This window comes from Blennius ocellaris, assembly GCF_963422515.1.
Source record: "Blennius ocellaris genome assembly, chromosome: 8".
Taxonomy (NCBI): domain Eukaryota; kingdom Metazoa; phylum Chordata; class Actinopteri; order Blenniiformes; family Blenniidae; genus Blennius; species Blennius ocellaris.
In genome coordinates, this window is record NC_137657.1 from 20460760 (window position 1) to 20484397 (window position 23638).

Sequence of the window (23638 nt, forward strand, 5' to 3'; positions counted from 1 at the left end):
AGTGCACCAATGCTCCAACTGATGTTTTTCAAGTTTAAAGTTTTTTCAAGTTTATATTTTTTTCAATTTATGTGCTTGGATTTGAGCAAAAGCTATACACATTCATTAAATTAATTTAACCTGCAGAAGGAACCGAGTTGCTCCATTCTCTTCTTTTCGCAGAGGAATCCAGTTCTTGTGCTCAACCTCGTGAGCTAAACCATACGAGCCAGATTCTCCATCATTACGGTAGTATTTTAAATCTATTGTAACTTTTGTGTTTCTACTCTTGTCATTTTTAATTTGAGTGTCTTTGTGAATCACATACATATGTAACCACTTCACGTCTTTGTTCGACATGTATGACATCTTGATATGAAACTATAGAAAAAATATGCTTTATGACAAAATTAGTCATGATCATCAGTCAAAAAAGTAGCAGTTGAAGTCTTTTATTCTTTTCTGAAATTCATGTATTTGATGTAAAATAACTAATCATGAAATGTAAACTAGATCAGGACAAAAAGAAATATTGAAAAAAACAGCATCATTTAGGCATCATGTTAAAACAGTATTACACTTCTTTTGCAGCACAGTGTATACCTATAAATATTTTTGTAACACTTCTCGAGGAAAATTCTTTCTTATATTGGCTCAATAACTCCATACACAGAACGACACTGCCAGTGAAAGGCATCATGGGAAAGTTGTACGAAAGGGGAGTTAAGTTTACAGACATTATAAACAGGTGCACTCTAAAAGTAAAACCGTTAGAAAACACAGAGGAGATGTTTCTACTCTTTGTCCGAACCTTCTTGGTTGTGGAAATTCAGAAAGCAGTTGTGGTTGCGCGAGATACACAGAAAGACGCAGCACTTAAGGCATAGCACCCGTGAGGTTCTCTGACAGTTCCCAAAGCGACACCGGCCTCCTTCTCCCTCCGCGAGCTGCTCCGGCCAGTGGCCTGAACCGTCGTACCGTGTGGCGGCGTCTGGTAGGGGACTCTCCTCCACCACGAGTGGATGGGGGGTTTCACTCCCTGAACGGGCCTTCTCTTCGGGGGGCTGAGGAGGAGCCGAATCCTGCGTATCTGAGCCACTGGAGAGTATCAAAGCCTTGGACACCTCTAGTCTGAAGGCCATGAGAGTCAAAGGTGCAGACGCCGCCCTGTAATCCCGTTGGTACGTGAGCCAGGAGTTGACCAAAGCCAGATCTGCAAGGTACCACAGCACCGCGTGGGGCCAGCAGGTCGGAGTGGACGCCGTGAGGGGGGTTTTGTAAAGATTTTGCAGATCTCTGTTCAAGCGAGCCGACGTCTGAGCCTTCTCGAAGTTGTCAGTGAGTAAGGCCATGTTCCTCTGTCCATTCCCAGCAGTAGAAAGTATGAAACCACAGTGTGACCTGCGGAGCATCAGCTTGCCGTCTGAGCTCACAAACTCGTCCCCGATCTGCCCCCGCGCTCCCCCCACCCGGCCCGCCCCGTGAACACCAGCTGCAAGCAGACGCTCCAGCATGGCCGGCGTGGAGAGCTCCTGTTTGCAAAGAAAGACCATACTACCCTTGGAAACCATTTTCTCTACGGCGTCTTCTTTGTCGGAGAGGTCCAGTTTCAGATCCACATGTGACAGTAGGCCACTAAATCCAATTAATGTAGTGCAGTAGAGAGACGGCTTGTTGCTGTACATCCTGCCAGTCAGAGGAAGTGGATACTGGTCGACTGCGTATTCGCCGTTCTGTGTCAGTGTCTGGCAGCCTGCGGAGAAACGTCTCAATATCGGCTGAACCTTCCACAAGGGGTCCGGAGGTGGTTTCGATGCAACCGCACCACTTGGCGGTTCATCTTGGCCCTGCCCATCTCCCGCTATACACTGTCCGCTTGGGCTCGCGTCCAGCTGTGCATTGCAAGAGTCGCCATCTTGCCCTGCTTCCGGGACATCTGGATCCGCTGGATCCTTCGAAGGTGAAGTCAACTTGAGCATGCGGGTCAGCTCCAGGAACCGGGACAGTGGCATCGCTTCAGCGATCAAGGGCACTTTGGTCAAGTCCTCCCAGTAAAGCCTCGGACTCGGGAACTAAAAAGTAACGACAAATGAAATGAAGTTGTGATCACGTCAAACCAACAGTCCTCATTTAATACAGTGGCTTTCAAAGTGTGGAACGCGAGGAAGACGTCAAGAAATCATGGCATCACATCGTCAGTTTGACGATGTGATGCCAAAATATGAGAAATTATGGTCCAGCTTTGAATTTCATTCAAGTGGAAAATAGTAAATATCATTTCTGTCGTGTATTTATGACTACGTTATTAATAAGAAGTGAATAAAGAATGAAAATAATTCATGCTTGGGCATGAATTATGCCCAACATTTCTTATTATTAAGAAAATAATAGGCATTTGAGATAAAAATGGATGAAGTCAACAGAAGTCAAAGTCAAAGTCAGCTTTATTGTCAAATGTGACAATAAATGTGACTTTGACAGAAACCCAAACATTGAAGAACGTACAATTACATTTTGTAATGACCACAAGAATAATTTTAAAAATGTCTCTCATTCTAAAAGTACACACATTTTTAAAAATTAAAAAACTGTTACTTATCTATGGAAAACTCAAGTTTGTATGTGTTTTTCCATTAAAAGAAATCTCCATCATGTAAACAAACTGGCATTCAAAATAATTGATTCTGACATGCACTTAATATTCTATAGTTTTAATCAGAACTGAAGTTTGCGAAAATATTTACATAATGAAATATAATAGTCTATAATATCTTTTGCAGCAGTTTTGTGAAGTGGACATTATTGTCCTCAATGACTTGAGGAGTTGGTCATTTATACTGATTCCTGGGGGTTAAAACATGTTTTTTAGCACTGAAACTATTTTTTAGGAGTCTAATTAAAGTCATAGCATTACTTTAAGTGAAGGACCCTGGCATTATCTAGCATGAAAAGAGTTCTTTAACAATAACTTGTTATAGTGTGAAGCACATAAAGCCGTCGTTCGTGAGGGACAAAGTGGTGTGAGATTGGTATGTGTGCAATGTGGTGCAGCCCCTATTTTAGGAGGTTCATCCTCAAACTTTAAAAACCACTGATTTAAAATATTAAATAAACAGGAACACAAACCTTCAAAGTTCCCATTGCGATGTGAATCCCAACGAAGCATGCTATTTCCCTGCACGTGACGGGGTTTGGCATGTTGGAGAGTTTATTAGTGCAATTGGTGAATTCTACCCAGGTGTCCCAATTAAAATATGCGCAGAAATAATCAATGGGATCTCTGGTCCGGTTTTCTCTTGGAACTTGGAGCAAGTCTGAGGAAGTCGATTCACTGAAGGAAGAAGACAGAAAAATAAATTAATGAGTGAGCGTCACATATGAAAGCCAAACAGTAACACACTGGCAATAATGACATGAGAACCAGGTGTGCAGAACATCCTTCATCTGTATTTGTCTCGTAAGACAACATACAAATTAAGTTTCAATATGCATTTGCTATAATCGAATAAATTATTGTTTTATGTGTTTGTACTTTGTTCAGGAAGAAAAAAAAAAAAAGGTTCACTGTACCTTCCAGATGCTTGCCCTGGACGTTCTGGGGCGTTGGTTTGGTCCTTACTGAAATAGGCCATTATCGCCACCTCTGAGTCCAGTTGTGGATCAGACAGTTCAAAACTTCCCGTGTCTTCTTCATCAGAACTCTGAAGAAGATAGTCCCGGAGGTCTGGTGGACGCTGCTGCGCAAGGCCTGACAGTCCAAACATCAATTGATTAATCAAAATGAGCAAACTTGGAACACAAAAAAAACATTTTGAATTCAAATGGAAGAGTAAGCAAACCTTGTCGATTAGCAAAGACACTGACTCCTTTTTCGGATATCAAACGTTGAACTCCTGTCTCCTGGTAGTCTTGTGAAGAAAGGCTTCTTTCGTCTGTTTCAACAGAGTCCAATTAAAATAGCTAGTCTTTGGCGAAACACTATTCAAATAAACAAAGACAAATACTCACATGTATTACATTCTACTGTTTGATGTTGGACCTGAAGTGTGTCGCTGGGCCCCTCAGCAATCACAGTCCCTGTGTTGGTCTGAGCGGCTCCCAGAACCACCTCCCGTTCCTCCTCCTTCACCGGGTAAAAGATACACTGGTTTGTGTTGAACTCTGGGGAGATGCTGCCGTCCCTTGGTGTCTCTCCAACGTCCATGACTGAAAGCACAAACCCCAAAAGAGACAAGCACGCTCTTTAGCAAACGTCTGAAAAAGTGGGCATGTAATGACGACGGTAATGATGATGAGTGGATTTTCTTAAATTGTAGAACTGTGTTGCTTTCTTCTTACATGGGACGATGGCGTTGTCATCGCTCACTGGCTCCACGTTCCAGCGGATGCGTTTGCTGCTCTGCGTGGCCTGAGGATCACTCAGCATGATGCAGCTTTCCTCCTTCACCAGAAGAGCCGACGTGTTGGGCGAGGGCCCGCTTGAATCCGGTCTGTTTTGGCAAACCTGCAGAGTTCCCGTGGCTTCAATTTCCACCTTGACCTCCTGACAACTGGCCGCTGCCCTCGGTCCAGAGAGGAACTTCTCCAGTATGATCCCAGGAGACTGGTCGCCCTCTCTTCCTGCTTCCTGTCCTTGCAGCCCTCTTTCGTCGGTTACTTGGTGAACATCAGTGTTTACAGACTCCAATTCAAGCACACATTGTTCCTCGTGAGACTCCTCTGAAGTCGAGCCAATGGGAAGAGCCGTAACTTTTCTGGCAGCAGGTTCAGAGGACTCCTCCTCCTGCGGAGAACTTTCTGTGCCAGTCTTGCTGTTGATCGCTCCTGAATCTGGAGTTATGGCACGTTTTTCATAAACCACGTTACATTCATCTGGTTCTTTTTCTGATTCTGTCTCTCTGGCAGTATCTTCTCCTGAAAGCGCCTTTGAGTTCATGTCGCTCTTCACACATTCTGTCATTCTTGTCTTCCTCCTGACGACGATGTTCTCTCCATCCCCTTTCTTCTGGACTAGAAATTCTACCTCCTCTTCTTTGACCTCCACTGGATGAGTGGAACAGGACACTGTTTGCAAAGTCAAGCCTCTTTCAGTTGTTTCATTATTACCGTGCTCAGGATTCCCTGGATCACAGCTCCCATTTGATTCCTTTTGGGAAGCAGAGTCTTTGTCACTCTGCTCGCCGACAGTGACTAAATCCACCTCAAGGACTAAGTCCTCCTTGATGTCCTCCTCCTTGTTGCTGTGAACTTCAGATCTGATGCGAGGGCTCGCTGGAGTCGGTTCTTCCAACTTGTCTTCGTCCGATGGCTGGACCGCCGCTGTTTCAGAAGCCTTTGTTGGAGCGAGGTCAGTCGCAGAACATTCTGATGTAAAATTTATTTGCTCCTTGTTATTTTTCATTTCGAGTGACGGTGAGCGACCTTCTGGACAGCTCGGAGGTTGATCGCTTGCTCCTGTTTTCGTCCCAAGCACATCTTCATAGGCACTCATTTCAACATCTGCAGGAGGAATAGGTAACGACGGGGAAGGAATTAAAGCTGGAAAAGAGACATTTCGCTCTCTGTCTTCTAAGGACATCTCTGGTTCCGTATCCCAGTCTGCTGCAGCATTCATAAGCCCGACAACCATATGATCTTTAGGGAGCTGGTAAATATCCAAACTCGAGACGCCTTCAAATATGTTCCCATTTGTGTATGTGAGACTGGGACTTTCAACAATATGCACCATCGTCTTGTGTTTCTGGAGGGAGGAGACTTCACTAAACCTCTCTCCACAGTCCTTACAATGCAAGTCACGCTTCGAAGTTATCACTCCTTCCGTCTCCACTTTTGAGGAGGCTTTACGTTTCCTGGTTGTCTTGGGCTTGGTGGGCGGCGTCACGGCCGGTTCAGGGGAAGGCTGCGGCGATGGTAACAATTTCAGAGCTTTCTGGTTCTTGTTGGGTCTTCCCTTTTTCTTCTCTTCTGATGTGGGCTCATTTCTCAGTTGACTGGCTTTGTCGTTGATTTTAGTCCTGGTTTGGGAGTCTTGAGGTGAAACCTCGGGTGGCTGGCTGGAGGTCTTTGAAGGGTCTAACTTGTAAACTTTGAGCTGGGGCTGTTTGTGACCTTTAAGAAGAAGTAACGAGTCTTGCTTTATGCGTGAACCTGGACTTTCTGCCTTCTCCACTTTTTCCTTAGTTGAAAGGTTTTTCTTTGTTTTCCCACCCTTTGTAGCCTTAGGCTGATCCTTTTGCATTATTTTGGGTTGTTTTTTCATCTTAAAAATCTGTGAATTTACAGTTTTGTGTGCAATCACTCCCTTCGGGGCTTCTTTTTGCTTTTTTACTTTACCTTTCTTTTTATCCTCTTTTACTTGTGAGAGCTGGTTTGGAGAAGTGGACTGTGTAATGGCTGCAGATAACACGTTCCCCGTCTTGTCCTTTTTCCCCTTTTTTCCCTTCGACTTTTGACTTGACCCACTGACTTTTTTCTCTGACTCATTTGTTTTTGCTATTTTACCTCTTGTCACATTTTCCTGCACTGGCTTGCGCTGCTTGGAGAGCTTCTTCTGTTTCATGGTTTTCTTTTCCTTGTTTTGTGGTCCAAACTTCACAACAAGGTGAGGCTTTCTTGTTCTTTGGCGTTTCGCTGGTTTGGCATCATTTTGCAAGTCGTGCCGAGACACCGATCCAAAAACGTCTTGCACGTACCCTTGTAAGACAAATGCCTGGGCGGGCTTTCTCTTCCGTACTTTCACCAGCTCCTGAGCTGACATTACGTTCATCGGCGACTCTGAGATCCGGAGTACCTGCTTGGTCTGGCATCCATCTTTAGCCTGCTCTGTAGCAGGCGGGTCCTCTGCTGGGGACGTTGCATTCTTGTCATTGACTGGCAACTTGTCAAATGGCTCTTCCTGCTTTTTTTCCTCCGTCTTTTGCATTTGGCCACCATCCACCACGGGGTGACTTTGCTCTTCGTCGACTGTTTGTGTCTGAGAATTGGCATCAGCTTTAGGATTAGAGTCAGACTCACTTTGAATGTGTGTATGACTATCTGGAGAAGCCAATGAGCATGAAGGGACGTCTTGTTGCTCTGGTTGTAATGATGTCAGCTCCAACTCAACGGTTGACAGTAAAGTTGGGACTGACAGGCTGGTGCCAGGCTCAACAATTAAAGTACCATCCACAGTCGGACCAGGAGTCTCAAACTCACTGGCTGGTAAGAGAGAGGAGGAAGTGATTTCATTCGGTGGCACATTTTGTGAATGCTCCAGCTCCTCAGTTGGTATCAGAGCAGGAGTGAGCTCTAATATGACCGTTTGCTCGAGGTTTTGGTTGAGCTCATCTGCCTCGCTCTGACAAATGATTGTGTCCATGGGGTTCGAGTGGATCGTGTCAATCCCAGGTTGGTGAAGAATCTGATGTACCACCTCTCCGTCAGTTACCACGATTTCTTCAGCGGGAACAAGTGTCAGCTCGATATTTCCACCTGCTGCTAGCTGTGAACCCAATTCTGAGAAAGAGGGATTTTCTAGTTGTCCATCTGGTGTAATAGGTTCCAGTATAATAGTTTGCTCCATTGAAGGACATGTACTGTTCAAAGGGTTCGATTCAGTCTGTTTCAGTCCCAACAATTCTATCTGTGTTGGACCAAGGTTCTGCGGCACTTCAAGTGGTGGGGCATTTGGTGGTACCTGCCCCAATATGACAACTTGATTTACTCTTTGTATATTTCCCATGGACTCTATCATTCTGCGTATCTGCTCCGTATCAATATTGCCATCAACCTTCTGCAGCGGTCCGTTGGGCTCCACCTGGAGTAGTGCTTGTTGGCAAAGAGATATTGGCGTTATAATTGGTAAACATTGTTTTACTTGCTGGGGGGCATTGCTTTCCGTGGCAGGCAACAAATTGTGCTTTTTTCTCATATGATGTTGCCTCGTCTTGAAAGTCTTGAAAGTGGCCTTGCATACAGAACAAGGATACGTTACCGTAGAAGCGCCTGTAGATAACAAAGACAGAATGTAGTGAGGCACCTTGAAACCAAAGGTTCGATGGATTGACGTGTAAAACTTATATATATATATATATATATATATATTATCATGAATGATTTTAAACTGAGCCATCTTTCTTACCGTTTTTTTTCCTTGGTTGTGCTTTAGAAGTGGTGCCTCCTCCAGGTTCACCATCTCCATTTTTGTGTGCGGCCATGTGGTTCATCAAACTTTTGGATGTGGTGAACCTCTTTCCACAGTCAGTGCAGAGGAACGGCTTCTCTCCAGTGTGCTTACGCAGGTGATACTTGAGCAATGTCATGGTTTTGCAGGGTTTCCCGCAGTCAGCGCAGGTGTAACCGTCTTGGCCAAAATGTTTCTTTTTATGAGCCGTCAGCTCAGATGTCCTCTTAAACGCCACGTGACAGATGGGACACTTGAAAGGTTTTCTCTCTATGTGGGCTTTCTGGTGAGCCATGAGCTCAGTAGAGTTGGTGAAGTAGTGATCGCAAACGTAGCAAGCGAAAAGGGCATTCCTCAGGATGCTCTGCTCATATTCTGTCGGGTGGTTGGACTTCACATGGCGCTCTTTGGACTTGACGTCATTGAAGATTATGTGGCACGCGAAGCACTGCAGGGAGAGCTGAGTGGCTGAAGGGAAACATAACAAGAATGGCGTCAGACTGCTGTCACAAAGAATAATGATGCACATAGAAAACATGTTTGGGTCTCCATATATATGAACATATTTATGAACGCACGTCTTCACAACACATTTACCAGTCAAAAGAAATGGTTCATGTATGTCTGATGCATACACAAATACTTGTTAAAGCTTGTTGTTAGTTTGGTCACCAAGTCCATGTGTCATCCTAAAACATAATTAAAGTGTGTTGACTTGTTAGTGATACACTGAATTTCTATGACATGTTTTTTTTTCCCCCCCAGTTTGATTTGATGGCTGCAAATGATTTGAAGGACCTGAAAACTCTGCAGTCCGTCTGCCCACCAGGACCAGGAGGACAGAGCACATTACACCTGTTTAAAAGTCCCCACACTGGTTCATTCTTATATGATCTTCTTGTTTTTCAAGCAATTTTGATCTTGTAACGGAAAAAATGCCCCACATGCTCACTGTGTATGAGTGCGTGTGACACGCAGATAATTGTTCATGTTTGGCTCTGTGAGTCGTCTCGAAATGTAGAATAAAGATCTTTTCAGACGTCCTTCAGCTTCTATTCTGACACACTGGAACAGTATGAGGAATAAAATTAAAACATAATTTTTCTTCCTATTACATATGATTCAATATCAGACTTTTTTAATGATTATTTCCCTCTTGCCTTTATTATTGTAATATTTTATCTTCAGTATTTTTTAAATGCCTTTTTCTTTCTTATCTTGTATTAAAGTTTCCACATTCTTCCTTGTCTCCTCTTATTATCACTGTTAATCACCTGTGATGCACTCTGAGTTGTCCAAACCTGCTTTAATCCTATGCCTGGTACTTCATTCTCATATCTCATCCTGCACAAGTGTCTTTGGGCTACTGATTATCCACAAGCAGAGGTCAAGAGAGCAGTAACTGAATTATGTATGGGTTATAAGACAAACCTGTTGATATACCGAAGATATACTTTATTGTGGACAATGGAGAAATTCACAGTGTTGTCAGCAGCAGTACACACAAAAATACACACACACTAAACAGGGAAATTGCATATGTAAGAAAAAAATCTACAAACATAAAAACCTCCACATTAAGAAATGGTGCAAGTCCAGATGGATAAATAATAAATCTATGTATACATGCCATGAAATACTGCAATTAACCAGTGTAATGTAAATGAATTATTTCTAGATGTGAGTATTGTCTCAGCTGTAAACACCCTCAAAATGATTATTGATATGAAGTGATGACTTTCACTGAAGCTTTTTGAAAAACATTTAGGTTTTTTTCTTTGCATTATTTTAACAGAATATTCAAGTGTCAACTTCATGTTTGCTGTGTTGCTTCAGTGTTCTAGTTCCTAACATAAAGGGAGCAAATGAAACAAGTGTTTGACCATTTCTTTAATTACTGAAATTAATAAGAAGGTAAAATACTCACATGTGAGCAGATCAGTCAGCGGTTGGGTCACATCCATTTTTAAAGGATCCGTCATGGCCTTCTTAGAGGGAAAGTATCTCCTGCCATTGCTTTTATCCTTTGCTTTTGGTTTGCTTGTGGTACTTCCATCAGGTGCTGGTTCCGACTGGGCCTCTGGCTTTGCTGTAGCGTCTGGTTCAGTGCACGCTGGTGTCTGATCAACAGCATCGAGCTGCATCTGAGCTGTACTGCAGGGAGTGTCTGCTGTTTGCGCTCCAGTCTCTCTTTCGTCCGTAGTGATGGCTGTGTCCCTCGCAGCAGGACCGGCTGACAGATTCTCCTCCTCTGCAGCATCTTCTCGACTGTGTGCCGGCTCAGCTTCAGGGTCTGGTGGTGGCTCTGTGGTGGATGCGGTCACGGTGCTGGAGCCCTCGTAAGCCTGCGTTAGACTCTGCATGGCTCCTTTCTTCTTAGATGCTTTCGGGCATGCTTCTCAGGGACCTTGACCCACAAAGAGACACACATAGGTATAAATAACGCAGCAATTGTACTGCCAATATGTAATACTTTTTCTTTTTTTCGTTTTTTTAAAGGAAAGCATGGTGGTGGAACTGCATCTTTGCTCTTTCCATCACGACACTGGAGAATTACTGAGCTCAACCATTTGAATTACAATAGAAGACAGAATAATGTGGAGGGCAGCTGCAGGAAGCTGCTGAGGAAGCACATTTCTAACGTTTCACGTCTGGCTAGGACACATTTTCATCTTGCTGGTGGTCTCTTCAGTTATCTCCCCCATCCAACCAGATTGTGAACCACTAATCACATGTAATATTGAATTATATGGCTCGATTTGTTGACTCCGGGCGAAGTGAGGGCGCAAACGTGAACGTTTTTAAACTCACATAGCGCATACGCAAGAAAATACTGCGCGCCCTAATATCTGTGCAAACACTGGCGGTGTGAATTTATAAAGAAAACGAAGCTTTAATCTCACCCAGGCCCAGTCGTTCGCCTCTGCCTTGTACGTCGATTCACAAAGCGAACGAACGAAACAGACGCGGTGACGTCACGTCCGACACTGTGACGCGAGGAATCACGGGAGTTGTAGTCTTGTAATTACTCTGAGAACAGCAAACTATTCAATTGGGACAAAATGCGCTTCTTCCAAAAAAGACAATAAACATAGAAAATTATTTCAAAAATATTTAAATTTTGCATCTTCTTTTAACCCTTTATGGGACAATTTACTATTTAGTAACTTGCTCATCTTATCGCGTTTTCACAAAATACCAATGGCTATTTAAACACCATTACAGAAGATATACATTGACACGCCAGTGCCCTTTGTACAATCTATGTAAATAATACGAGAGTATAGCAGTTTTGTTTTAAACTTGCATTATATTCACATAAACAATTGGACTATCTTGCAACTTTTTAAAACTTTTATTTAACGTTTATGCAACAGTGGTGTATGTGGCTGATGTTTTCATTGTTTTGTATTTCCTTTCAGGAAATTCCTAAATTGCTATCTTATCTTATCCATCCAGTTGATGTGTACCATTGCACATCAACTGGCATTGAATGAGCCACCAGACATATGTGAGGCCTGATATTCACTGACTAACAGGGCAAGTACCTTACACTTACTGGGCAATTTCCTAAATATTTCATTAGTGTCGGAAGTGTCGAGATGCTTTGTTGTGCTATAAGAGTTCAACTGAAATAAAATGAATTTATGTATAGTTTATTTAACACCTTTATATATTTACATTTTGATTTAAGTGGATTACATCTTACTATTTATCTATTTAAAAAGGGGGGGGGGGGAGATTGTGTGTTTATATTATTTGGATATATGGTTAAGATCACCAACATGCATACATTACATATTGCAGAATGGAAACAAATCAAAAATGTTTCTTGAAAACACCTATTTTTATCTGATGAAATGTAACTACCCTTTTGGGAAAGTTGCAAGCTGGTATCAGGAGATACTGTTTTACCTTCTTAAGCTGAATTAAAGGTAATTCATCTAAACATGACGTTGCAGCTCTGCCCAGTAGCCCCAGAGCCGTCACTGCTCAGGAAACAGTCAATTAAGATTTGACTTTGTGCCTCATTCAGTGTCTTAGAAAACCTTCAATCCCCTCCAAAGCTCCATTTACGCCACCATTTTGACTTGCTATACATCAATTGAAGGATATTTCTGTTAACACCCTCCGTACACAGAATGATGAGCGCCAAAAATCGTTTCTAATGCACTTTATTGTCATTTGAACTCAGTTTATGGTCAGATTTTCATGTTCAACACCTTGCAAAACAAAGATTTCATTTAATACACCCAAAATATAATGGATATTAACATGATTTGTGATTAAAAATGGATGTTAAATAATTGTCAAATCCCCCAAGGAGACTCAAGTTTATCAGCGGTTCACATGATTTAGTTGAAAAAAATGTTGAAGGACTCATAGAACTTAAAAAAAGACAAGTAAAAAAAAAAAGAAAAGAAAAGTATAAGATCATATATTCTTCTGTGGCACTTCAAGCCTCTATATCATCATCTTGTATCATCGGTATTTCTCCGGTTGCATGTTTTATATAATGTAAATGCAGCCCTGCCATTTCATCGAAGCCCATGTCGCACTCGAAACACTCCCACTTCCAGTATCTGTGCTCTCGGTGCATGCCATCAACCTTCTCTTTCGTTCGTGACCCGGCGGTGTCTGGTGGTTTGGGAACGCTGAGGCAATGCGACGGTTCCCCACAATCCGAGTCGGAGCTTTCAGGATCTGCACCGTCGTCGTCGTCGGACTGCTCTGGACGCTCACACGGGTTTTCTTGCATATCCTCTTCTGATCGGGGCAGCTCCTCCCCTTCTGCGTTGGTTCCCGGTTCCTCGTTAATGTTTGGCGGGAGGGTGTTTGTTTCCATCTCTCCCTTCATTTCAGTGAGTGTGGAATCCCCCATGGCCATACCGTGGCACTGCAGTTGCAATTTATGCTTTTTTCTCTTGTGTACAAGCATTCTTCTGGGATTGTAGAAGCTCTTCCCACACAGCGAGCATTTGTAAGTCCTTGCTTTATAGACCCGCTTCAACGAGTCGGGCCCCATTGGGCGTCTCCTCTGCTTCACACTGTGATTTTGCAGGTGTTTATCTAGGGACTCTTCAGTTAAAAAGCCTAATGCGCAGCTTAGACACCAAAAGGGCTTCTGTCGATGTAACTCGAGGTGCGCCATCCAGGATTTGACAGAGATGAAGGATCGGTTGCACTGTTCACATGCAGGGATCGATGCCTTGATTGTGCGACGCGACCTGTGAACTCTGAGGTGACTGAGGAGGCGCGTTTTCCTTATGAATGACAACCCACAATCTGGGCAGTCATACCTTGGCAGCAGTGGCTCAATCACAAACCTTTTCACTGGTGGACTTGGCGGTTCGTGTAATTTCTGGTGCTTCAGGAATGAAACCTGGTATATATAAATCTTTCCGCACACAGGGCAGGTATAGAAACTCCTCGGCCCAACACTTGCAGCAGAGGAATGTCCGTCACCTTGAACCTGCGCGAGTTCCGAGCTGCTCACATCTTTGCCCTCTTCTTCTTCAACTCTCCAAGAAATCGGGTCTGCTGAATTCCTGTTGTCCTCTGCAGTACCATCATCGTCCTCCAGAGCGTGCTGGTGCAGGTGAGTCGTGTAGTCTTCCTGCTGTTCGAACGTCAGTCCACAATCTTCACATTGAATGCTTCCTTCTGTTTCTACAAAGGGGAAATAAAAACAACATAAGCTTGCATATATGCAACCTGTGTCGACACAAATAACTACAGTTTGTAGGACAAATTGTCATCCCATGGTCATTTTGATATTGGAAGTTCATTGACGTGCAAATTATTCTTTTTTTTTTTTTTTTTTTAAATCACAAAGCTGTGATTCCTATTTATCAATAAGAAAGTAGTTTTTTTCATATTGTATTTTTAACTAAGCTGATTCTTGATTCTTTAAGTTTTCATGTAGTCATGTTTTGCTGCGACTTAATTTCTCTAAGCCACCTCTGCCGAATGGGTATAAAGAAGTTCTTTAAGTTGTAGTTCAATTCAAGCTGTGAGAAGTCTATATAGTCAAGATTTACTAAATAAAAAAAACTAAATAAAAAAAAAACATTCAAGCCTTTTTATTCCTACTGACGATGCAACTACATGTTTCCTGCAGGGTGATTATTGATCAGTGCGTCACCTGTTGACACGCGAGTGTGACACTTCAATAATAATTCTCCAGCAGCAGCAGCTTCGTAGGTTCACTCAGCTGGTTTTAGGAAGGTGGTGTCCTCCAGTTAGAACTTTAGCATTTTGCAGCCTAAATAAAAGCTGCAACCTTTCTCTCTCCATACAGTCCATTAACATTTGGAGAACTGCTGGCGTCTGTGAAATCTGATGACAATGGAAACAGAGCCAAGAGGTAAAAACTCTGTATACGACCATAAATGAGATTAAACTTTTAGATCGATTTCACATTTTACTCAAGCTTTCCGGTAATTTTATGTCCCATTTAATGAAAAAAGTCAAATAACAGAATTTTGTATGACCAAAACACTAAATGTGTTCTTACCCAGTTCTTCTAACAACCACAAATGAGTTGAAAATGTTTACCTCAGCAATTTTTTTAAATGAACCCCTTACTTCAACTTAAAATTCTTTGATGCTTGTTTTTAACTCATCACAGCAGTTACATTTAAAAATCTACTGGTTACTTAGTAAAAAAAAAAAAAATACTACTAATTAAACATGGTCAATGACACACCATGTTTAAAACATTTATTAAATTCTCCAGGCTAATATTATATATATATGTAAAAAAAATAACTGTGGAAAATGTAGTGTACAGCTCATGGCATTACCTAACCAGGTTGTCAGGAACCAGAAATATTTCAAGGAAACCCCACATATGCTTTACAAAAGGTGTGTCCTGATGATAGACATTAAATCATTCACACAATGCAAAAATTCTCGGCCAAAAAAAAAAAAAGGAATTCCCTTTATTTAATCTTTGACAGATCTTGGCGTTTCCACAACAGCAAGTTAAAGAAGCAGTCAAATTGTATATTGGTCATGTAATGGAAAAATCAACAAGAATTCTTTATACACCAAAAAAATATTGTATTAGAACAAAAAGTGCTATTCTAGACTGAGGAACTTAATCATCTTGCCACAACACAGATTTCTAACACTGAAAGCAAGGAAAACACAGGAGTCAAATAATTAAACAATATCTACACAACATCCAGCTCATTGTGTCGTTAGTTTACGGGAGTGTGACGCTAAATCTCGGAGCATCATATTCAACCAATCTACATTAAAAGGTAAACATGTACACTGTTATAGTTCAGTTGTCAATCATATATGCAAATATTTTAATCTCAAAACATCCGAAATGAGAAAATCAGCAGCAAAATGGGTAAATAAAGACTTTCTTGTGCAGAATTATTTCAATGTAGTCATAAGATGAAAACCAGTGTTAACAGCGCTTTTAGTTTCAAATGCAGGAAGAGGAGCCACGTGCAGAAATGTTTTTACAGCTTTTTTCTTATACCTTGGCAAACTTCAAAGCGTAATCCCAAAACCCACATTCATGCCACGTCCGATGAAGAACGGAGGCTCAAAAGCCTGTACATTTAAGATGCCGACGCAATAACGTCAAAAACGCAGTTTTACTTTCACATGCGCGTATGATACAGTCCAGTGTAACTGAAAGCCTGAGAAGGTAACCAACACCACAGCTTCATTATCAAGAATCCCAGATCATGAACAGAACAACACCAGAGAAACATTTTGTGAGCTCATCATTGGCAGTTAAAAAAAAAAAAAAAAAGAAGAAGAAAATCTACAGTGTCCTTGTTACTGTGTCACTTTATTCTAATAACCACGGGCATGTTCGATATAGTGCTGGTGCAAATCACTTTCTTTGTGAAAAGTAGTTCCACATTCGAGGCAGGCGAGGTCCTCGGGATTTCCTGGCGATACGGCAGCTTCACTCGGTTGCTCGTACTTTCTCATACAATCCTGGTGGTGGTCGATGAGCTCCTGTATTCCACGGAAGGTCCCGGGACAAAGAGAGCAGTGGTACAAGTTGTTGTGGTCGCACTGCTGCGTCTCGTGTTTGTGTAAAGCGGCTGGCGACAGAAAGGCTTTGCCACAGTGCTGGCACTTGTGGCCGTTTTGCGACTGGCTGCCGGGCTCGGGAGCAGCTCGTTTCGCGGGAGAGGACTGCAGAGTCGTCCCACTGCTGTGGGCTTTTGGGGGCTTTGGGGTCAGGGCGGCGCTGAGCCGGTAGCGGACCTCGTTGGGGAGGCGACATCGGACTTCGTCGTGCCAGGCGAGGTGCTGCTGCAGCTGGTCCTCGGTCCAGAAGCCGAGGCAGCACAGAGCGCAGCAGTACGGCCGGCTCTTTGCCTTTATCTTGTGCGTTCCCAGTTGCTCCTCCGTTTGGAAGGCTTTCCCACACTTGTTGCACTTGAAGAAGCATTTGACCGCGTGCTCCGACGTGTGGCTGAGCGGCGGGGAGCTCTCGGACGTGGCTTCGGGAGTCTGGCTCTCCGGTTTAGATTCCCGTTTGGACTCCACACACACGTTCTTGTGATTGAGGAGCTCGCCGGCGCAGCTGCACGGTTTCCCACAATCCAGACAATGGATGGGTTTCACAGGTGACACAGTTTTCGGTCTTACTTTGCCGACAGGACTGCTGTTTGTCGTCAGTGTGGCCGTTTCTACAGCCGACGAATCTTCTTTCTGGTTCGCTTGTTCATTATTAGAGACAAAGTCCTCCATTTGATCAACATAAAGTATTTTCTTTCTCCCTTTTGTGCTCTTTGAGTGCACCTGCCAGTTGTGGGCCTGCAGACCTTTTGCCTTAGCAAAGGTCATGCCGCAGATGGGACAGTTGTGGATTTTAGATTTCACGGACTTGGCCCCGCTCCGACGACAGTTTGGATCAGCCCGTTCAGGACTGTGTTCCCGCCGCTCGTCCACATGCTGCTCTGCTGCCTCCACTTTGACACTTTGTTCCCCCTTAAAACTGGAAGGTGGAGGCGAAGATTGAACACCTTCCTTGATCTTCTCACTTTGGTTTGATTCAGGTTCAGTCTGTGCCTCAGGACTAAGGACGTCGCGGCGTGCGGTGGACGGCGAGCCCTTCTTTTCACCGTGCCATCGTTTGTGGGAGCCGAGAGCCGCGTTAGTCAAGAACCGCTTCCCACATTCTGAACAATAAAATGGACTTTTATTTTGCCCCACCCGTTTATGATCCTGAAGCGTGGCAGAAACTTTCAAATCGGCTAGTGTGGCAGAATCAGCACCATGAATTCTTTGATGAAAATTTAGAGCTCGAATGACCGAGAAACTCTCATCACATTTTTCACATTTGTATTTAAGTTTGCGTTTGCTTGGACTATTTAAGTTAACTTCATCTGTGTCATTTATCTTCACCTCTCTACTGTCCAGCTCATTCTTTACCTCAGTTTGCTTGTTTAATCGATCAGAGCTTCGCTGTGTGTGGACGGCGTCAATAATCTGCGACGACTCCGTCTTGTTGACATCTGGACCATCTCTTTTAATACAAAGCTTCTTGTGAGCCCTTAACGAGACCTTGTTGTTGAAATACGCAAAGCACGACGCACACTGAAGATCCTCCAGTTTGACTGTGGATCCTTGGGAAGATGGCGCAGGCCCAGTCTCGTAGCCGTGGCTTTTGAGATGAAACTGCAGCGCTTTGGCTCGCGAAAACAATTTCCCGCAGTCGGGGCAGCTGTATGTGTTTTTTTGCAACTGTTCTACCTGATGCTGGAAAGACTTGATTGGCGGTGGAAGTAACTGGTCGCTATGCACCACCTGGTGCCTGACGAGACTGGAAAAGAGGCGAAACGACCTGTTGCACAGTTCACATTTGTGATCTCCATTTTCGTGTTTACGCATGTGCAACGTCATGATTCCCTTGTGGCGAAATTTTCTGCCACAAACCGGACATGCAACCTTCATTGAGGAGCGTGCGTGTCCAGTAGCGGAGTGCAAAGACCCTGCAAAGCCTTTCCTCAGCCTCAAGTCCGCACACTCCGTCTGACTTTGCCTATGGTGGGAATAAGCCCCTAAAGACCAGAAACCCTTTCCACACTGTTCACAGTGATAGACCTTTGGGCCCAGCAGGGTTTTATTAGGATTATATTCTTTTTTGGTGTCTGAAAGGTTCTTCCTCTTATGCGCCGAGCAGGTTTTCAAGTGGGTGTATAAGCTAGACGCGTGCAAATATGACATCATGCAATCTGGGCACTGGAACGGTTTGCTTTTTGGGTGATTTAACTGATGAGCTACAAAAGCAGAAAAACGAGTAAAGTTTTGACCACACTCGATGCATGTTAAGTTTGCCGCCTCTGCTCCCTCTTCCTGAAGGACGACATCATTGTTTAGGCTGGGACCACTGTGTGCTTGTATGTGACTGCAGTGTGCTGCAAAGCTACTTGTTTGATGGCCACAGGTATTACACGAGTATATTTCCGCTGACTGACCTTCAATCTGATGTCTCCTCTTATGAACGCCATGACACGCTCTGTGCATGCGCAGTGATGACGGACTAGGGAACCAGCGGTGACACTCGGGACAACGGAACCGATCCGTGCTCTCGGCCTCCTTTGTCGTCTGCACGCTTGACTCGTCGGCTTGGTCAAAGTCGACCTGCACGATTTTTAAGTCCATGTCTGTTTTGTGGAGGAAACCGCCTGCGTCGTCTCTCATGTCCTGATCCGATTCACACACAAGCTCGAGGTCGGGATTCACGTCTTGGACTTCCTCGCCCTCAGACTCACTTGCACTGATCACCTGTACATTGAAATCTCCCGGTTCATAACTCTCCATGTCATCTTCACTCTCGTTATTGTGAGTTTCTTCAGTTGTACTGGCGGCACACAAGCTCTCCTGTTGCACTTCTGTTTCCAGAGAAGTCTGCTGATCATCCACTGGATCTCGGCCACTTTCTGGGATTATTTCTTGGGTTAACGGATTGGAGCCCGACTGCGCACCCTTCTCAGTTTCTTCGAAAGCATCCGTGTGATGAAGCTGATGGGCGTGTAGAGCAGAAGCCCTGGAAAACTTCAGCCCGCAGTCTTTACATTCAAACGCCTTCTTCTGTACCTGACACACCTGATGAAGAAACGACTTGGAGGGAGTCTCCCCGTGTGCCATGCGCCGGTGCCGGTAGTAGAATGTGAGCGTCATAAACACTTTCCCACAATCCTCGCATGGAAACTTGTTCGAGGAATCGGGAGACTGATTAGCGTGCCATCGCTGGTGGTTGAAGAGAGCGAGGTGGCCGTTAAAAACCTTGTTACATTCTTGGCAGGAGAACTCATTAAAGCTCTTCTTTGTCTTTTGTTTCGGTTCTTCTGGAGAGCACTGGCTGTTGCGGCTGAATCGCTGGTGTGTTTTCAGGCGGTACAGGGCGGAAAAAGATTTACCACATACACATTTGAAAAGGTTTTCCGAACCAGTCTCCACCTGAGGTTCACTGGGCTTGCTTTCTACTGAAGGTTCGCTCATCTGCGGGGCGTCTCCCGAGCTCTTGCTTTTCGACTTGATCAACTTTTCCTCATGACAGCGGCGATGAGCGTCAAGAGCCGACGCTCGCGAGTAACTCCTCCCGCAAGACTCGCACTGAAATGACTTCTTCTTCAAATGTTCGAGGTCATGAAAAACTGATTTGGAGGGCAGTCTGTGAGAGCGCTGATGGTTGAGCAAATGTCCGATCACACCGTAACATTTCCCACAGTCTGGACACTCGAAGGTCGGATGCTTAGTCGTCCCTGAATTGATCGGACCTCCAGACGTCTGCTTGGGGAACTCCTCGTGACTTTTCATGTGCAGGTCGAAATCACGCAACTCAACAAATGAGAGTGAACATAAGGTACAGAAATAAGGTGTGGCACAGTCCTTTTGTCCACTGTCCAACTGGTCGCCTGAGCTCAAGTTATCCTGTGGGTGTTGGCTGCAATGCTCCGAGTAGGCTGCCTCTTCCCTGAAGGCTTCTCCACAATCTCGACAGCAGAAAACCCCTAGAAATAGAAAAGGGGAAAATAGGAGGTCAAAGCCACTCCTGATTCCACAGAAGAAAAAGAAAAGGAAAAACAAAACACAGGTGCAAACAATGTCTTTATTTGTTTTCCCCCCCAACATAAAAAGGCTTCAAAGTTACAGTATAACCACTGGACAGTACAATTTACAAAATGATAAAACTATAAAAGTTAACATTAAAGATAAAAATCACTTTATGACAAAGCCGCAAACATGATGCTTTAGCGAGTTGCACCACCAGTCAGTGCAAAAACATTCACAGGGGTGTTTTTTTTCTTTCGTATCGGATTCACCCACTTGAAGAAAAAAAAAATCACTCGTTGGTTGGATGTGTCACTTGCGGGCCACTAGGGGGTGTCTGCTCCAGGAGTTAAAACCCAGCCAAAATGGCAGCTTGATCACAAACTCTCTCTTTTATGACTAAAACAGTGCAGCAAACAGTATTTCTGAAAACATTTGAGGTGAGAAATAAAGTGGGCAGTTGCAGTTGTTGAAACTGTTCCGTGTTTTCGTTCCACGATAGAGCTTTGACGGTTTACAAAAGTTCTGCGACGCGTCAAATCTCGGCTCCCTGCACCGGCTTCATGCAAATCTCCGGTGTGAGATTGCTTAGGTTTCATTGTTGAACAGGGGGAATGAAAACTGTTTCAACGTCTGCAACTGTTGCTTGAAACATGCCCCATTCATTAAAGAAAAAATGCATTGAAACTGAACAGAAATCGCGGCCCCAAAAACTGAATTTCCGACGAAACTGTGGGCGACATGTACCACTGCACTGTGTCACAAAATTCAACTCAAATGTTTGGATATTAACCTGCACAGAAAGCTGGCGACAACTGCTACTGCCAACCGAATTCCAAAATACGGTTCGTCGCCAGAACCATTTGTATTAGTAGATCAGCGGTTCCCAATCCCCGGGCCGCGGACCGGTACCAGTAAGTGGGTCGTTTGGTACCGGGCCGCACAGAAAGAATGAAAAAAACTTACATTATTTCCGTTTTATTTATTATCCGAGTCTGAACAATCTTTTATGTTGAAAAATGACAGAATTGGTCTCAGTCACGTGATACATTAGCGCTGATATTAAACCCATAAGTGAGAAAAATTAGTAAAAAAAACAATTGTCTTTGGAAAGTTTCTTTGCAAAGGAGAAAAGGCCCAGTGAGGAGACAGAAGAATAACATACAAGTAAGTAGAAAGACATAGAAGTACACAGTGAATTCGCATTTATTATTATATTTAGAAAATACCATAGTTTTTGTGTTGATCTTATTTTATATGGTTGTTATTGATCCGCCACACCTTAAGGACGTGAAAATATTGCCTGACATCAAACCGGTCCGTGGCTCAAAAAAGGTTGGGCTGAGGAAGATCACAGTTTGATTATACAATTACTTGACCACTCCCACAAATGGTATTTAGTTTTGAAATACGAAAATGTTCAGACTTCGGTGCTTTATTGTGCTGCTATCTTCATCCATAACGGTATGTGTCCGTCACAATTGCGAGAAATGTGTACACATTAAAAATGAATGTTAAAAAAAGCATTTAAAAATGAAATACTTGAAAAAAATTCCAATTTTCTTATTGACTGAAAAACAGGAAGATGTCCTGGATGCAATAATGCAGCAAAGGACATTTTTAATTATTAAAATGTATTTTATTTGTCTCCACTTTTTAAACAAGATTACAAAAAAGACAAGTCATTTGATCCGTTATCGTTTTAAGGTTATGTTTGTCTGCATTACAACAACTTGTCTAATTAGCCTGTTGTCTCTGGATATCAACAATATTTAATCAAGTTTTAATCCAACACCAGTGCAAAGTGATGTTAAACTAGTTTTTTTTTTTATTATGCAATGTGTTTAGTACCAGAATAAAAGCCCACACTGCATCGATTATGTGAACCAGTCGAGATCAAACACATTGGCACTTTGGCAGCAGTGTTTGCATCCAGATAATATTTTAAAATCGTAACAAAACAAAACAGACTTTGATCCATATCCGCACGCTCTGTAAGACTGGGAGCTGCGTCTGGTCAATACACGAGATGGACCATAACTCTATGTGCATTTTTCCTGGTGTTTAATTGTCTGTACGATCTAACGTGGCGAACTCGGCGTGGGAAGGCACGGACACGTGAACCCTCGCGCTGCCACACGTAACGAACAACAAGATCGACCCGGATGCCAATAGCTGCAGGATACTCACTGTTAGCAGTGTCTCCAGTCGACGGATCGGCGTCCTTTCCTGGGGATGGTTCGCCCTCGTTGGGGTTGTTTTCCATCGCGTCCTCGCTGATCTCCGCCGGGACAGACTCGTCCATCTTGGCGTGGCTCTGTGAGCGAGCTGACCCTGAGCGAGTTAGTTTCTCACCAGACCAGTTGTTATTGAAACTGTTCCTCAAGTCAGTTCATCTGCAGTGCAAAGACTGGACACGACGCATTTTAGAATGTCGATAAATAAGTGAGTTATTGGAGCTGAACCTTGCACTGTTCCGACTGTTGAGGAAATATCAGTCGATTGAAAGTGCGCATGCGCATTAAGACGACGCGCCCTCCCTTCACACGCGTCTTCTTCTATTGTTTTGTTTCCGCTGCCGCCATCTTCTTCTTCGTCGGTTGTCTGCTAACACACAGGATGGGCTGCAGTGACGCCTGTGGTGACACACGAGAACGGCGATGGCTTTCACTTTGAATGCGAGTATTTCTTTCGTATGCTGCTATTTAGCACGTGCATAATATAAAATAATTGAAAACCCCGACCGTGGGGTAACATATTCAATATGATATAATATAGTTGAGCATAGCTCTACACACGTACTACTCAAGAAAAGTAAGGGATATTTGGCATTTAGGTGCAATTTCAGGGACCTAAAACACACTTTTCAATGTTTCAGGACTTTTTGCACAACTTGCTATTCCTAACAAAAAACTTAACAGCAAAATTCCCAACAGATGTTTGATCTGCGAGTCAATTAATACAGTCCCAGGTTCAATTAGAATTTTGCAGCGTAATAGCCACAACTGCTGTTGGCTTTTGTTTCAATAAATTGTTTGAAATTGGGAAATCACCATTACATGCTTAAATACCCTACTTTTATGTCACTGTAGCATGAACCTATATTTATGGTATACAATATACAATGATTGACAACCTGAACAGTTTGCCTGTCCATAACAGACATTGGGCAGCAATGATGCTCGCCAAGCATATTTCACATTTACCCAGAAAAACCCCATGAAGGAAAAAGAAAACTATTCATACTAGACAGATACAACAGGCCTGTTGCTCTGCAGGATTAAACCAAGACCCTCAAAGTATCTTTGGCATGCATGTTTTGTGTTGTATCAGTGATGTCTCACACCTGAGCATTAGAGAAACAGGAGATGGTCTTTTTTTGTTCTCTGTATAAAATCTGTTAAAACTGAACATAATTTGAATCTTCCAGTAAACATTCAGATTCAGACACTATAC

General features: G+C 43.4%; 3 protein-coding genes across 3 annotated transcripts; all 3 read right to left on the reverse strand.

The window, feature by feature from the left end:
- Positions 1-449: 449 nt before the first annotated feature.
- Positions 450-10503, reverse strand: znf576.1 (zinc finger protein 576, tandem duplicate 1; the record flags this gene model as incomplete). The annotated part of the gene is made up of 8 exons (XM_080500541.1): positions 450-2051; positions 3106-3310; positions 3550-3727; positions 3819-3911; positions 3988-4185; positions 4318-7785; positions 8099-8608; positions 10068-10503. 8 exons carry the CDS (start codon positions 10501-10503, stop codon positions 774-776), a joined length of 6366 nt encoding a protein of 2121 aa, XP_080356667.1. The 3' UTR covers positions 450-773.
- A 1986-nt stretch (positions 10504-12489) lies between these two features.
- Positions 12490-13711, reverse strand: LOC308133241 (uncharacterized protein; the record flags this gene model as incomplete). Its single annotated transcript, XM_080500542.1, has 2 exons — positions 12490-13440; positions 13638-13711. The coding sequence occupies 2 exons, from the start codon at positions 13709-13711 to the stop codon at positions 12597-12599; spliced, it is 918 nt and encodes a 305-aa protein (XP_080356668.1). The 3' UTR covers positions 12490-12596.
- A 2250-nt stretch (positions 13712-15961) lies between these two features.
- On the reverse strand, positions 15962-22487 carry LOC308133243 (uncharacterized protein; the record flags this gene model as incomplete). The annotated part of the gene is made up of 2 exons (XM_080500544.1): positions 15962-19969; positions 22299-22487. The coding sequence occupies 2 exons, from the start codon at positions 22485-22487 to the stop codon at positions 15962-15964; spliced, it is 4197 nt and encodes a 1398-aa protein (XP_080356670.1).
- Positions 22488-23638: the final 1151 nt, after the last annotated feature.